The sequence below is a fragment of the Rhipicephalus sanguineus genome, chromosome 9 (assembly GCF_013339695.2).
Source record: "Rhipicephalus sanguineus isolate Rsan-2018 chromosome 9, BIME_Rsan_1.4, whole genome shotgun sequence".
In the NCBI taxonomy this organism is placed as follows: Eukaryota; Metazoa; Arthropoda; class Arachnida; order Ixodida; family Ixodidae; genus Rhipicephalus; species Rhipicephalus sanguineus.
Genome location: NC_051184.2, coordinates 50,217,460 through 50,232,694, shown reverse-complemented (window position 1 = coordinate 50,232,694; position 15,235 = coordinate 50,217,460). Strand labels below are relative to the sequence as shown.

The 15,235-nt window shown below is 45.6% G+C and overlaps 1 protein-coding gene across 1 annotated transcript; it reads left to right on the top strand.

Annotated features, from left to right (window-relative positions):
- Nucleotides 1-4,775: 4,775 nt before the first annotated feature.
- Nucleotides 4,776-14,878, top strand: LOC119405134 (cholecystokinin receptor type A). Its single transcript, XM_037671930.2, has 5 exons — nucleotides 4,776-5,397; nucleotides 6,180-6,303; nucleotides 8,419-8,639; nucleotides 10,506-10,641; nucleotides 11,449-14,878. Exons 1-5 carry the CDS (start codon nucleotides 4,865-4,867, stop codon nucleotides 11,848-11,850), a joined length of 1,416 nt encoding a protein of 471 aa, XP_037527858.1. The 5' UTR covers nucleotides 4,776-4,864; the 3' UTR covers nucleotides 11,851-14,878.
- The last annotated feature ends 357 nt before the right edge of the window (nucleotides 14,879-15,235 follow it).

The following is a 15,235-nucleotide window of genomic DNA, read 5'->3' as shown; positions in this document are numbered from 1 at the left end:
GACGCCTTTTCTGACGTCGGCCACAGCTTTTTCTGAAGTTTTCTGGTTATCGTCCACATTTGAGGCTCAGAGATTTCTAATCATTAAATAGACCAATCACACGTTTAGAATTCAAAAGAGGTTTGTGAATTTACATAGGACATCCTTCGAAGCACGGCAATAAAGTACTCATATGAAAATTAAAGTTGTGTTTGAAAGCGCAATAATGAAGTAGCAATTTCTAGCAGCTTATAACACTTTGTAGTGCACATGACTCTCTTGTGCTCTCAGCTGAGGGTGGCGATAAGAGAAGCACACCAATTTAAATGCTTGACTTTTTTGCGTTCCATAACTACGATGTCATGGTGAGGCACGCTGCAGTGAGCGAGCCTAGTTTGATTCGAATACCTTGGGTTTTTAACGCGCTCAAAAATCTAGGTTTGGAGAGAGTATCTGCATTTCGCCCATACATAAGTGAGACCGCCGTGTGGCTGGGAAACGAACCCGGTCTTTTGGGATTGCAGTAGCAATGCCGTACCACCAAGCCTTCAAAGAACCAGGTGTACCCTGCACTTTGTTCAACTCTCCCATGAGCTGAGCCTTTCGCACCAGCGGTTTTCACAGCAGTGTGATACAAGATTCACCCTCTCCTACTGCGCTCATCCCTTCTGCAAGCCTGCGGTACAATGCGAAGGCTATATACTAGAATGACGGGTATTTGAAGCTAATAAACAGAATAAACACATGTTTCAGCTTCGGATAACGCATTGATTAATAAAGAAAATCACTGAACGCCGTTTCCGCGCTCAAGGTCTTACATTTTAGCACAGTCAAGCATTCGACGACATCTCGTCTATTCAGGTAGCATGCCGCGAGTGAAAATCGCGGTCGCTTACCATATCATATGAGTTCCAGGTGGCTCTGCGGTAATCATACGAGTTTTTTGTTCCCGACGCCGCGGATACTGTGCTGTTAGGCTGCATGCGCATTACGGGATGCAACGACATTGGCGTAAACTTGAAGCGTGCTTCCGTCTGCATTGCAGATGGATTCCTGCGTATTTAACTGAACAACGTCACTGCCTCTGCTTCATTGCGATCAAGGAATGCGTATGGGGTCTGAAACTCAGAAGGGATTGCTGTTAAGGCAAGTTGAGGTGGTTCGCAACTGTAGCTTGTATTAAGGCGACGAATCTAAGAAAAGAATCGCAACACACACGAAGCGCCTACCTGTCTTTTCGTGTGTCTCGCGGTCCTTTTGTTATATGTGCAGCGCTAATACATACTGCAGGGGTTGAAATGCCAAGAAATACTTCTGAAATTCCGACAGATCGTAACGTTTATTTATTTATTAGGTTTCATGTGCGTCAGGTTACGTCCTGCGCTACTTCACGGAGGTGTCCATCGCGAACGACCGATAACAGGAAGAATGCGGAAACACGGGGTGTTTTGCTTATGCGGTGTCTTCAGAGAGCTACAGAGACATTCCATGGACGTATCTGTGCAGTGCGAGAAAAAAAAAACAAGAAACAAAAACACATACTCAATTCTTCTCTTCCCTTGTTCCAGGTGTTACTCCTTAAGGTATATACTGTCGGACTGCTACACTCCCGCATAGTGTTCATTGTTCGACACGCTAACTCGTCTACCTTGTTTCTATCGGGAATAAACGCTTCTGGAGATATATATTGGCGAGAATGCTAACGGCATCAAAGGCACGCTGTGACTGCTATACTATCTCACCTGGTTCGCAATACCGGTGAAACTGACTCGAAGCCGGAATGTGTCTAATCTCGGCATGAACGTTAGCAAAAACTAGAGGAACATGCTCTAGCGCTAAACATTCTTGGCGGGCCCCGAAGCCGTGTCTCGGGTGCAATAACGAATAATTGACATAGTTTGCAGATGGGCTGGGGTCTCCATGGCAACAGGATGCGAGGCTTCGGGACTGACCATGTGTTTCCTACTATTGAAACGTCGGCCAGCCTGTTCTGAGGCACTTTCTCCTGTTTGAAACCTATCCCACTCCGTGTATCCATCTGTCGGCTCCCTTCTTAATCTTGGACTACTACTATCTAGTCACTTATAAGTAGCCCTTGGGCATTTATTTAACCTACGGTAGTATCCAGCAAAACGCGTTAGCCCAAGATTCTTTCTATGGGGCTGGATAGGTTGTCGAAGAATGTTAAGAGGAGCACACTACAGAAAACAATGACTGACGCTTCTTCTCATATATGGAAGTCCATTCAACTTATTCTTGATAACTGATAAAATAAAGCAAAAGGAGGCTGTAATCACAATAATACGGAGACCTCTTCTCTTGTCACATCAGCCGGACTCGACTTGCAGAGAACCTTATTTGATGTCCGTGAAAACGGTAGCTACAGGGCATTTGCTTGGTATTACGTATTACGCATCGGCAAAATAATTATTTTAGAATACCCTAACAGATGTATAGAGCTTGTTTCGATTTGAAAATGAACTAATCGTTAAATAACTAATACCCGTAAACAAACGAGGCTGTTAGGATATTCCTGCGTTGACACATTGTGGTATAAGCGCTTACATTTGGTGTAACCATCTAATATGCGTGCGGTAGGAGGTTTCAGACATTATCAAGCGCAAGAAAGCCATTTTCTCATTCTTTTTAACGGCGTAGCTCCTTATGCTCTGTTTACCCCGGTATAGCGCTCGCGAAAACTATCATAATCATGAATGGTGTGCGCTCTCTTCATCCTCTTCTTCATCATCTGCTTCGCTCCCCGAACACATGTTCGGGGCTCCTCCCCCACCCCTTCCCGCGCGCGCAAGAGAAAGTCAAAGATATAGACGTAAAGAAAAGAACGGGAACTAGAGACAAAGAAAGGGAAGAAAGAGAGAAAAAGATGGAAGGACAGAGAAACAATTAGCCAGAGGGAGAAAGATAGAAAGAATCAGACACTAAAAAGATTGACAAAAAACAAGGAGCAAGCCAGAAACAAAAAGAAAGAGAGAGACGGAAAAAAGAAAAAAAAATAGAGAGAGATAGAAAGAAATATGGAGCGAGAAACAGAGAGAGAAAAAAAGAAAGAAAACAAAGGCATGAAAGATAGAAAGAGCGAGAAAGAAAAAGATAGAGAGAGAAAAAGAAATAGAAAGAAATAGAGACAAAAAGAGATGGGAAAGATTCACAGAAAGAAAGAAAAAGAGAAAGAAAGAGATAAAGAGAAATATAGAAGGCCTCTCACCTGCGTTGCAACTTAAATTGCTCGCCGTTAGTATGATGGCAGACGCATGGCGCGTGGTAGAGTTGGCTAACGCGGTGCGCTGCGGAGCGAGAGGTCGCAGGTGCGAGTCCCGGTCGTGCGCTTCGGAAACTATTTCTTCTGAATTATTTTTCATTATGGCTATTTATATATATACATACATATACATATACGGGTCATGACGGTGACGGCGAAAATCCGCCGAGAGTGTCCATATAGCCTAATTGCTATCGGAACAAATAAATAAAAACAGGAGGTCGAAATTTCTGGAGCCTTCCATCGTGGCGTGGCTCAAAATCATATCGTGAATTTGGCGCGTAAAACCCCAGAAACTCTTTTGTCACTGATTACATGACTTGTTTTTGGATTGGGGTACTTAGAAGCGTCCTTATTTGTAAGTTGCGGACTTCTGGTGTGTGAACATCTCTGCTTTAGAAACGCTGTTTTTACGTGAAGATTCATATTGTAGCCCTGGAACATTGAGTAGGTGAATGTCGAAAGCGTGCTTGTTCATCAATTATTTTGTTCTGTTGACAAGATTACGAGGAAAACTACCATGCGACTAAAAAGGAGTAGCCGGTGCCACACATAGGCATAAACTCTGCTTAAGTACACTGAAAAAACAACTACTACAGTATTCGGACCTACATCTCACTTTGAACCACTTGGAGAAAAGCTTCGTTCCTTCATCTATGTCAAAAGAACCACCATCCTGAATCGCCTCACGACTCGTAGATTAATTGTTGCATGTACATAGAGACCGTTTTCGCGGATTTTTGCAAATGCAATAGTTATGACTTCGTGAACGCGATAGGTGCGAACTTCTTGAAACTAATTTTGTTTTTTGTTTTTGGTTTTTTATTCGCAGGTGCTTCCCGACGACTAAGTGGGGGCAAGACCTTGTGCGCTATCGATTTCGTTGCTGAGCGTTCATCTGTATGGTTGCTGCACATTGACGAGACGCAATAAGAAATTCAAGGAGAACAGCCAATTTGTCTCGTTCTAAGTTTTTATAGAGGTGTTCAAGTTGCGACTATTTCCGGACAAGTAAGAGTAACCTTTATTTTCAACCGCAAGAATGCAGAAAATACAGGTCAACGTTTCTGGCTCATCTTCTGAATAATGTGAAGAAGAAAGGCGCCACTGATTTAGACACCAAGCGCAATCGGAAGACAAGCTCCAAAATGGATAACGATGACCTCAAGACAAAACAGGAAAGTGTCGACTGTCTGCGATTCGCTAATGTCTGTAGATACAGAAAATAGCTGACAATATCTGCCACATTACTCAAGAGCTACTCAAAACCGAAGTAAAGAAGTGATGCCACGGCCTACGGACGTCGTGAACGTTGACTGATGCCGTGTCATTTCATAAACATGATGCAAAACTAGTGAATGCAGCACGGTATAGCGTTTTTGATCGTTTTAATAGGAACTTCGCTGCAGTGATTCGCGTCGTTCTCCTATGCTGAATACTCTGAAAACGCACAGTGCAGTCGAATAAGGCGTGGGATCTTCAGAGAGCGTCTAACTCCACGACTCGCATGCTGAACCTCAAGAAGCCTGTGGATTCGCAAGCTTACCAGCTAGCCTTGTGTGAAATTCCTTCGGCCGGACACGCACCCGCAATAAACGTTCTCGAATGTTCGTTCCGTGGCCACCGTCAACCATGGAGTCCCCCGTCACCGAGGACTGTTTCACGCTCAACGACACGGCCATAGTGACCGACTGCGATGGCCTGGGTGCCAACGCCAGTTGGCGCACGCCCTCACCGGAAGGGGTGCCGTCCTGGAACCAGACGTCTCTGCAGTTGCCTCCCGATCACGTCTACTTCGAGTACCCCGAAGAGATGCTGGTGCCGTGGGTGATGAACGAGTACTTCTTCTTCATCGTGGTGACGTACTTGGTGACTTTCGCCATCGGCGTGAGCGGCAACTTGGTGGTGATATCCGTGATGGCAGGCGACAAGTCCTCGAGGAACGTCACCAGCGTCTTCCTCGTAAGCCTGGCCGTGTCCGACCTGCTCCTGCTGACCATATGCGCACCGCTGGACGTGGCTCACTACTTCGTGGTGCGGTGGGACGCCAGCGGCACGGTCTGCAAACTGGCCGCTTACGCCGAGACGGTGTCCGCTTTCGCTTCGGTGCTCAACATGGTTGCCGTTACGCTCGAAAGGTACGGGAATCTGTCACAGCTCATGTGGTGGTGCTAACAACTTCAGTGAAAACTCTGGCGAATTCGTGGCCGGGGCCTAGGCCACCCCAGAGAAGGTCTGGAGGTCCTGCCTCCTCGCCGCTTCACGGCCTTGGTGGATGGCTCATAGTTGCTCTCTTTTTATGAACTTGAACTTTTATATGTGCTCCATTGCCATTTGTGCGGTATTTTTTGTCTAAACAAGCTATCACGTAGCGTAGTCAAATATGCTCGTCCTGAATATTAAATACCTGAAAAGAGCGATCCCACCACACCTATAAACTGAACTGATATCCTAATCTACAGATAGATCTCCAAGTGTTGTGGTTCCACCTTTCACGTGGAACCACATCACTTACTGAGCGTCGTTAATGCTAAATCGAACCTTTATGCGATCGATATTAGCTGGAGGCATGCACCAAGATGTATTTGTAACTCGTGCGTTTAATTGCGCCATTTTGATGCATCAATTACCCAGTCATTATACGGTTCAATGAAATTTTGAATCACCGACTCGAAGGCACCTTATCGTGATCGTAGTGTATTGCGCGAAATCTGGAGAACTTTCACTACTATTGTTTATGCAAGCTTCTTCGTAGAGTTATTACTCCGCCTCTGCTCCTAAACCTGTTTCAATAGTAATCATGTACCAGGCTTGATCAATAACTAGTCACGCAGGATAACGGCCCAAATAATTTTGCAACCAGGTGTTTTGCATTCGTTGACAATAAAGTGCGGCTTCACCTGACTATTCCCAATTCCAGGTTCGTGGTGATCGTGTTCCCCATTCACTCGCGCACGGTGTGCACCATGAGCAACTGCAAAAGGCTGATGTGGGGCGTCTGGCTCGTGTCCCTTGTTGTGGCCCTGCCGATGCTCTTCGTAAAGGTGAGCGGCACTGCTAGTTAAGTTACGGCTAATCAGGTGAACATTACTACATATGAGCAGTAATAATAATAATAGTAATAATAATAATAATAATAATAATAATAATAATAATAATAATAATAATAATAATAATAATAATAATAATAATAATAATAATAATAATAATAAGTGTTGGGGTTTAACATTCCAAAACCACGATATGATTATGAGAGGCGCTGTAGTGGAAGGCTCCGGAAATTTCGACCACCTGGGGTTCTTTAACGTGCACCTAAATCTATGTACACGGGCCTCAAACATTTTCGCCTCCACTGGAAATGCGGCCGCCGCGGCGGGGCTTCGATCCTGCGGCCTGTGGGTCAGTAGTCGAGCACCATAACCACTGCACCATCATGGCGGGTCCTTTTGCTATCGTGTGGCTTCCTAAAAACTGTTTCTTCAATCACTTTATTACAGGGCGCTGCCGCCATAAATTCAAATAAGTCATTTGCTTAAAGCACGCGAAAACGTTGTCTCGTTGCCAGGCTTACCTAAATTCGCAAATGTGAACTACAGTTATTTGCTTTTAGACAGCCCCAAGCTTAGACAACGGACGCAGAGCAATAGCAAGTTGGACTCCCGCAAAATGCGTAACAGGCTCGCTGAAAAGTTATGTCCTGTTCGCGCTTCTGCTATGCTGCTAATGGCGCAGTTTCCAGCTCCGTACTCTGGCTATGCGCACCCACAGATTTGTCGGCAGTACATACTGTAATGAGTCAGGGATTGATTGTAGCACTTCGTCCTCACTGAGGTAAGCAGTAAAACAACGCTTCATTTGCGAAAATCAAGAGGCGCGTCACGTGATTGAAGTGTGTCGCGTCAGGATAGAGCTACCTTAGCTAAAGGCAAAAAGAAAGGACTCCTACAGCGATATTGTGACTTTTGATATACTCATACATAACGCTACACTATGACGTCGAAAAACATCGCTGTAGTGCCGCGGTTTGCAGAGAGCGGCAACGTGAACATTTTGCACACTTCAGAGCGACTGTTAGGCGGATGAGGCAGAATGTGGTGGAATAGATTCACAGAATGTTTCAGCGCCACAGCAGGTTGCCTCGAACGCCCTTTTAGTCATGTGAAGATATGAATCGCGCATTTATTTTAGCAGCAAAATTACCTTAGTAGGTATCTGCCTAATGCTATGGCATATATTGACAAAATCAGGTGGCCCATTGAGCTTGGCCCGTCTTTCACATTTCAGTGCATAGCTTGCTGCTGCAGTTCACTCTCCCCCCCCCCCCTTCCATTCCCTTCCGGATCTTCTCTTAAATATACCACACATGCAATACTTTCCCACTCGCTCCTACATGCAATTAGGAAACAACGTACCACCCAAAACATTACCTTTTCGCTGGAACCACTACAGGAAGCAGCGGTTAGCCGAAATGTAGGTTCAGAACAATCATACACGAATTATTTGATCCAAGGCATGACATAAATAAATGTTTCTTCTTCTTCTGAGCCTTCTTTTTAAAGAAGCTACCCATCCTCTTATCCTTGATAAACAAAGCGGGACTACTTTCTTACAAAATACTTCGCTTTCACTGATGATACCAAAAATCCTTGAACGGGGTCGCTGCTGGAGCCAACGTTCCGGCACATGGTCTTGCCTGCTTCGGGGCAGCAAGTGGCAGAGTTGCCAGACAGTTATGCCAGTTGCTTCCTTGAGGAAGGCAAGACCACTTTTCGAAATGTTGGCTCCAGCAGCACAGCTCATTCAAGGATTTTTATCTTTTTAAGCTCCCATCTTCTCCTGAATTTCTGCGTTGTTTGGATTTGCTTGCATTGGTATTTCGCTGAGCATATATAGTACGTCTCGGGAAACTTGCTACTGTCGGCTACAAAAACCATCTTATATGATTTAATTGTTCATTTCCATTCTTGAAAGTCTATTTGATTGCTGTGTATACTTTAGAAACTATTAGCTACTTGTGTCAATATGGCGACTTTATTATTCCTGTATCGATTATACAACGTACATATGCACCGATTATTTCCATCAGCTGTCCTTTAGGCAATTAAATGAAAGAAAAAAGCAACAAACACAGCGTGTAATGTCCAAGTGTTGTTTCGCAGAACGTGATTCAGACAACGTTCACGAACCTGAGGGTGAACGTGACCATCTACAGTTGCAAGGACGAACACGACTGGCAGGGCCAGTCAGTGTCCTGGTACCGTCTCGTCACGCTGTTCGCTCTTCCGTCGGTGGTCATGATCGTCTGCTATTCGTGGGTCATCCTCGAACTCTGGGTCAGCACCAAGACCATGGACCAGCTCACTCAGTCCGCAAAGTTCAGGTGCGCACCATTTCTCTCACGTTATCACAACATTAGCGTGCTGTGTCTACGAAGTTATAGCAACAGAGCACCAAGGAGAAGTATTAGAGAAAAAGCTCTGCTACGCCATGTCTCCCAATGTCATTCATCGCGTCGCAATGACCTTGAGCCGCTGAAGCGCGAGTGACGTCACGCCACCTGATCCGTTGCTGAGATGAGTCTCAGCTGCGCTAGCTCGGATCCTCGCCGCTGCGGTACCACGTGACTAGGCGAACGTTTAACGGCTGCTTCCCCGGCGATTGGTCGTTCAGTCTCGACGTGTATGGCGCGCCGGCTGGTCCTGCAGTGCGTGCGCTTCAGCGCAAGCGACAAGCTCAATACAGTAATCCAGTACATATAGCTAGGCGGCAGGCTGTGAAATCTCAAGCAAGGACAAAGTTCCCTGCTGAAACAGAACAAGGACAGAGAGATTAGCAATTTATGGAGAAATCAAGGCTGCCACCATTGCTAAATGCTTCACGGACCATAACACCGTCTTCGATAGCACTCAAGAAACACAGAGACACAATATGAGGTCTGCGATAAAGCCTCACTTTAATAATACACTGTGTGCATAGTCTTTGCAAAAGCATGCCAAACATGCCGTTCGCACATCATAAAAAGATTAACTAGAGCTAAACCTGAGCCAATTTTTATTTATATATAGAGGTAGGACTGAATAAAATGCAGCGATGTTGACGTACACATTGTTCAGTTTGCTACATACACGTGGTATGAGAACCAGGAAAGTAAAATAGACAGAAAAAATGAGGATATTGCTTAGGCTACCTAGATTATTATTTGAATGTCCTTGTAAACAAACAGGACGAAAGAATAAAAAAAAATGTAGAACTCAGTTAAAAGAAAGACTTGCATCAGTGCTTTCAACTCCACGTGCTTTATTAATATATCAGAAAAATAGTCAATTTTATGCAGTATTTTAAACTAAAATTCATATTGGCGATTTGGTTGCTTGGTGTCCTATAGGCGGCGGTGTATACTTCATTTATGAAAGTCTGAAGTTGTGTACCACGTACTTCGAAATAATCATCGAAATATTCTGCAGAATATTCAAAACCCATATCTTCAGGCTGAGCATCCACGCGCCGTCTTAACAGCAAAAAATCACACCATCTCCCGCTAAAGGGGACCATGAGGCGATGCGAAGCAGTGTTTCGGCATGTAGAGCCCGCGTTTCAGAGGTGGAGCGGTGAGAGGGAAAGGGGAGAGGGGATCAGGAAGGGGAAGGGGAAGGGGAGAGGTGATGTGGAGAGGGGGAGGGGAGAGGAGGAGTGGAGAGGGGACGTGGAGAGGGGGTGCGAAAGGGAAATGAGAGGGGAAAGGGAATGGGGAAAGGGAATGGGAGAGGTGATGTGGGGAGGGAAAGGGGAGAGATGGAGTGCAGTGGGGAAGTGGAGAAGGTTTGCGCATTCGCAGTAAGGGTGGTCACGCCGCACACCACCACCACCACCACCACCGGATTGAACTCCGCTATAAGATGCTTCACTTCTAAAAGAACGGCAAGAAGCAGCATGGATATCTTTTGCTGCTGATGAGCAAAGAAGCCGCGTTGTTTGTGGACTTCTGATTCATCCCTGTTGTGATGCTAGTAAAAAAGTGTCTTTTCTCACTATCCAATTACTATCAGCATTTTGTGTTTTATGTGATTTCGTCACAGTTAACATATCGAGAAATTTCAATAATGTCTTCATTGATGTTATTTTTCTCACTCAAGCCTAAGGGCGCTTCCACTGAACGGCCGCCATGTGCATGGTGAATATTTAGAAACGACCTTCTTTGAAAATGCTGGTTCTCGATAACTGAATGTTGTGACTCGGCACATTGCAGCTACCAATGTCAGGCACCCACGACGCCCAGACTGGGCTCTCTCCCCAGTCCAGCTCCCCAGCAGCCGAACTGCAGGCTCATCCTACGGGGCCATGCCAACTCTGACATAAGGGACGTCAAGAGAGCACGCCAGCAGGTACGCGGTCACAAAAACGATGCTCTTCCCTGTTGATTTGCGGTGCCAGTTCAATTCAAAGATAGTATTGCATTTTCATGTCCGTAGGGAGGCAGGCTTACTTGTCGTGCTTTTGAATTATTGATGAAATCTGAAGCTAAGGACCTTGTTATGTCCAATTACATACAGCCTGCGCGTCTTTAATCTCATTTTAAATCGTTGGGCAAATAAAATGAACGTGAACAACAAACTTATCTCAGAAGGTGACCCCTCCTGATTGCCAACCTGTGAACATCTAATATTTCTCATGTTACAAGTTGAGAGCTTTTATATGAGAAATCTTGTTTTTGCAACGAAGCCTGTCGATCAATCTTATCGAAAATACAAGCTCACGGGGGATTGGCACAGTACTTAAGGACAGCAGACTTTCGCAAATGGCTGCAGACTGATAGTGATGCCGTGTAGACTGACAGTGATGCCGTATACCGCACCAAGATTGACGGACTGTGACGTTGTGTTCTTGAGTCCGTGTGTGTGTGTGTGTGTGGTGTGTGTGTGTGTGTGTGTGTGTGTGTGTGTGTGTGTGTGTGTGTGTGTGTGTGTGTGTGTGTGTGTGTGTGTGCGCGTGTGTGTGTGTGTGTGTGTGTGTGTGTGTGTGTGTGTGTGTGTGTGTGTGTGTGTGTGTGTGTGTGTGTGTTTATGCGTGCGTGCGTGCGCTCTCACTTTCGTTGCTCTTCTAACTTTCAAACTCGCTCTGCATTTCCTCTATCCTGTTTTCTTAACGCTCCGGTGCAAACACCCTTCATGCTTGCTCTCGCTTGCGTTCAGGTCATCAAGATGCTGATACTTGTGGTGATCCTCTTCCTGCTCTGTTGGGGTCCCCGGCTCGTCATGGAGATCGTCATCAAGTGCTGCCTCAACGTGTTCAACCACGGCGTGTACGCTGTGCGCGTTCTCTTCTACCTGCTGCCGTTCGTGCACAGCTGCCTGAACCCGATCGTCTATTGCTTCATGTCCAGCAAGTTCCGCCGCCGCATGGTGCGCTGCTGCCACCGCACCTGCTTCGAGCCGCGCTGCCGCGTCAAGTCGGCCACCACGAACAACCGCTGCTCGTCCCGTAACGGCACGACGCGACTCGGCTCGACGTACACCTTCACGTCGTACGCCACGTCGACGGTGGCCATACCGTCCTCGATGACGCAGCTACCGGGCGACTCGCTCGCCTTGTGACAATCGCCGTGCCCGCCGCTGCACCAGCGCGGCGCCGTTCAGCTGCACGCCGTCAAGGGAGCCAAGAAGAAGAGTGCCAAGCAGCACAATCGATGCAGGGACACCTCCATTGAGGACTTTCTGTGAGCGCACAAACAGAGGGACCTTTAATGTTCTCTCGGAAATATAACACACTCAGATGGAGATATATAACACACTCATATAAGAAATGAGAAATATAACACACTCATAATCATAGAAGGACGAGTAACCGTTCCGTGACAGCGAAGAACGCTGGACATTGAATCACAAGTGTCAACATGCGAGACCATAGGTCTCAACTGAAGACTGAGAGTTCAAGGAGGTTCACCAGATGCTCGTCAACGAGGCTCATCGCTGATTTCAACAGTGTTGTTGTAACGCGGCCAATTAGCGACGTTGAAGTGCGTTCAGCGTACATTGGATGTATGTAAACGGGCATTCTTCAAGGGGTAGATGTGTGTAAAGAGGCACCCTTTAGGGTCGAATCCAAATGCATGTCAGAATGAGGAAATACGTTCGGCAGTGCCATCCCAGTTGAGTTTGTAGCAGCGAGCAGATAGTTTTCCAAACACGCTTCTGTTGTGTGTGTCATCTCATGAACCTGATGAAGTGAACATTTTTGTAAAATGAAATGTTTACTGACGGTCATGCCGCTATCAGCTTTGTTTCCTCGCAAGCTTATGGTTGTGCACGCCTTAGCTTATTCATAACATCAACGCGGCTGCAGCTTCTATTCGTGGGCGTGTATGTTGTGGTGCCAACTTTTGGAAAAAGTTCCAAGAGGGCAAGCAATCTTTCGCTCCACTCTGACGTTACATTTCCATTTCTGACGACCTTCATTTCTTCGTGTGTACTGCGGCTCTAGCGGACTATTTCCGCCATCCTAATGGTCACTTACGAACAATATGGTCGAGGACATGGCTTTTAATAATCAACCACGAATGTGAAGCAAATATTCATTTTGGGTCAATTGGAAAAGATGTACATAGTTTTGTCTGGTGTCTTGCTTCAAATAAGATTTGAAATCTGTCCACTATACGTCGATTGTCGCAGTAAATATATTTGCAGCTACTGATTTTGTATTATGCCCCCTTAAGGCGAGGCTACTGCCCGTTGTGATGTTTTCGAGTGTTGCAGGCGCCTTTGAGGGGAATTGCCTCTCTTCACAAATCTGAAGAGAAGACCCCACATGAGAGAGAATCTCACCGAACCCAGTTCAGGATTAAAAATGTTGGTCTGAACGTACCGATCCTGTTATGGTTGTTGCGTTTTTGTGTGTACCATGTGAAGTCTATTTGTGGCCCGCGTCTAAACCTGAGTTGCCCATCCCAGTGAAATAATGGAGACGTTTTTATATATGATCATGTCCAGTTTAGGAGTTTTTTTTAAATTGCTCTATACCAGTTAGCGTCGTTTTCTCACATCGTTCATACCTGACTATGCCAGCATTCTTTTCAGCCACATGGATCCGAGTGCCATGGATTTGGTTCCACATTTGATGTAGGCATAAAGACCTTGGACTTGTTCAACTCCAGACGTGTTCTTCCTCGCTTGTTTAAGATTATGTCAAGAACAGGGTGAACGCCGTGATTACTAGTGCTCTGTGTGGCTTTGTGATGAGAACGTTGGTGTTGGCATACGTCATTTTTTGTAAGGCTTGAAGAGGACACTGTTCTAGCCTTGAAGTCTTCGTGTCAAACACTTGTTATTCGTGTCTAACTGTTGTGTTTTCCAGGAATCCCGTGATGCTGTTACACTCCTGATGATAAACGTTGCTCTATTTGAGGGTTACTTAGAACTTTTTCATATCACATACCCCGCCCATTCTCGCAGTGCTGGTTCTTCATGCATAGCATTCTGAAACAATGCCGGGTGGTGCAATGTACGTAACATTTTCACTGGTGCTTGTATTCCCGGTGCCCTTGTTGTTATAGTGTAAAGCTGTTAATGAAATGTTGTCATTATTTGTGAATTTCGTCGCAAACTGCCCGTTGATAAAAACAGATAACAAGAAAGTTGAATTGTGCGCTGTAAATGCTATTTTTTTCGCACCTAGTCCCTCCTTCGTAGAATATATCTCTAACCGAGTTTATGGCAGAATTCTTGTGCTTCAAGAGGTGGAACCAAACAAAGGGATGTTAAAGGGCTCCGAAACCACTCCGAGTACAAAGACGAGAGTGTCGTTTCTTTCACGCCTCCACTACCCATCCTACAGGCGCTATCTCCTCCTACAGACTTATTTCTTCAGAAAACCCGTTGACAACGTCAGCGCTAAGCGTAGAGCATATCAGAATTTCGCGCTTTTCGGCTAGAGGCTGTTATCTCCACTTGCGCAGTCTAAAAAGCACAAAACGAAGGGAAATCAATTAATCACGCTCGATTTTTGAGCGAGGCAAAGCTGAACGGGCGTGTAATTGCATAAGAAAGCAGATAATAATAATATCTAGGGTTTAACGTCTCAAAACCACGAGTTTATTATGAGAGACGCCGTAGTGAAGGGCTCCGAAAATTTCCACCACCTGGGGTTCTTTAACGTGCGCGTAAATCTAAGTACACGGGCCTCAATATTTTCGCCTCCATCGATCCCGCGACCTTCGGGTCAGCAATCGAGCGCCATAACCACTAGACCACCGTGGCGGGGCATAGCAAAGCAGGGTAGGAAAGAATTCATAACTGATGCCCCTCGTGTATGGACCAATCGAGAGCTTACTTCCTCATGACGTCCCGTGAACAAACTGCTGGTTTCACGAATAGCGCCAAAAAGGCAGGAAACGCCAGGACGAGATTGACACGCTCGTCCTTTGTATCTTCACAGGTTGTTTAGGGGCCCTTTAAAGAGTAACGAGAAAGAAAACCAGTGCTGTATAAGTTCCACAGCGAACCTGGTTGCACGGCAGTGATGAACAATTGCGGACATGTGACGTGTTTTATGTTGTTACGTACTTGTGATAGTCTTCTACTCCTGCCTCTTCTCTGAGCTCGATGAGCGTCAATAAACGAGCACCGCAAAGTACTCCACGTGGCTACGTTCAATTTCATCCTCGAACTTCTCTCGATGCACTCAGCGGGCGCGCATTTGATATGCCAACGTGCGAAAGCTACGCGCTGCTTCAGCGAGTGTATTCTTTTTGTAAGCTGTGTTATAGGCTCAGTAAGGTCAGGTGCACGTGATCTATCTATCTATCTATCTATCTATCTATCTATCTATCTATCTATCTATCTATCTATCTATCTATCTATCTATCTATCTATCTATCTATCTATCTATCTATCTATCTATCTATCTATCTATCTATCTATCTATCTATCTATCTATCTATCTATCTATCTATCTATCTATCTATCTATCTATCTATCTATCTAT

Excerpts from the sequence above, each read along its gene's own strand:
- LOC119405134 (XM_037671930.2), top strand. The coding sequence starts at position 4,865 with ATGTTCGTTCCGTGGCCACCGTCAACCATGGAGTCCCCCGTCACCGAG. Across the intron at positions 6,304-8,418 it reads TGCCGATGCTCTTCGTAAAG|AACGTGATTCAGACAACGTT; the intron begins GTGAGCGGCACT and ends GTTGTTTCGCAG. Across the intron at positions 8,640-10,505 it reads ACTCAGTCCGCAAAGTTCAG|CTACCAATGTCAGGCACCCA; the intron begins GTGCGCACCATT and ends GGCACATTGCAG.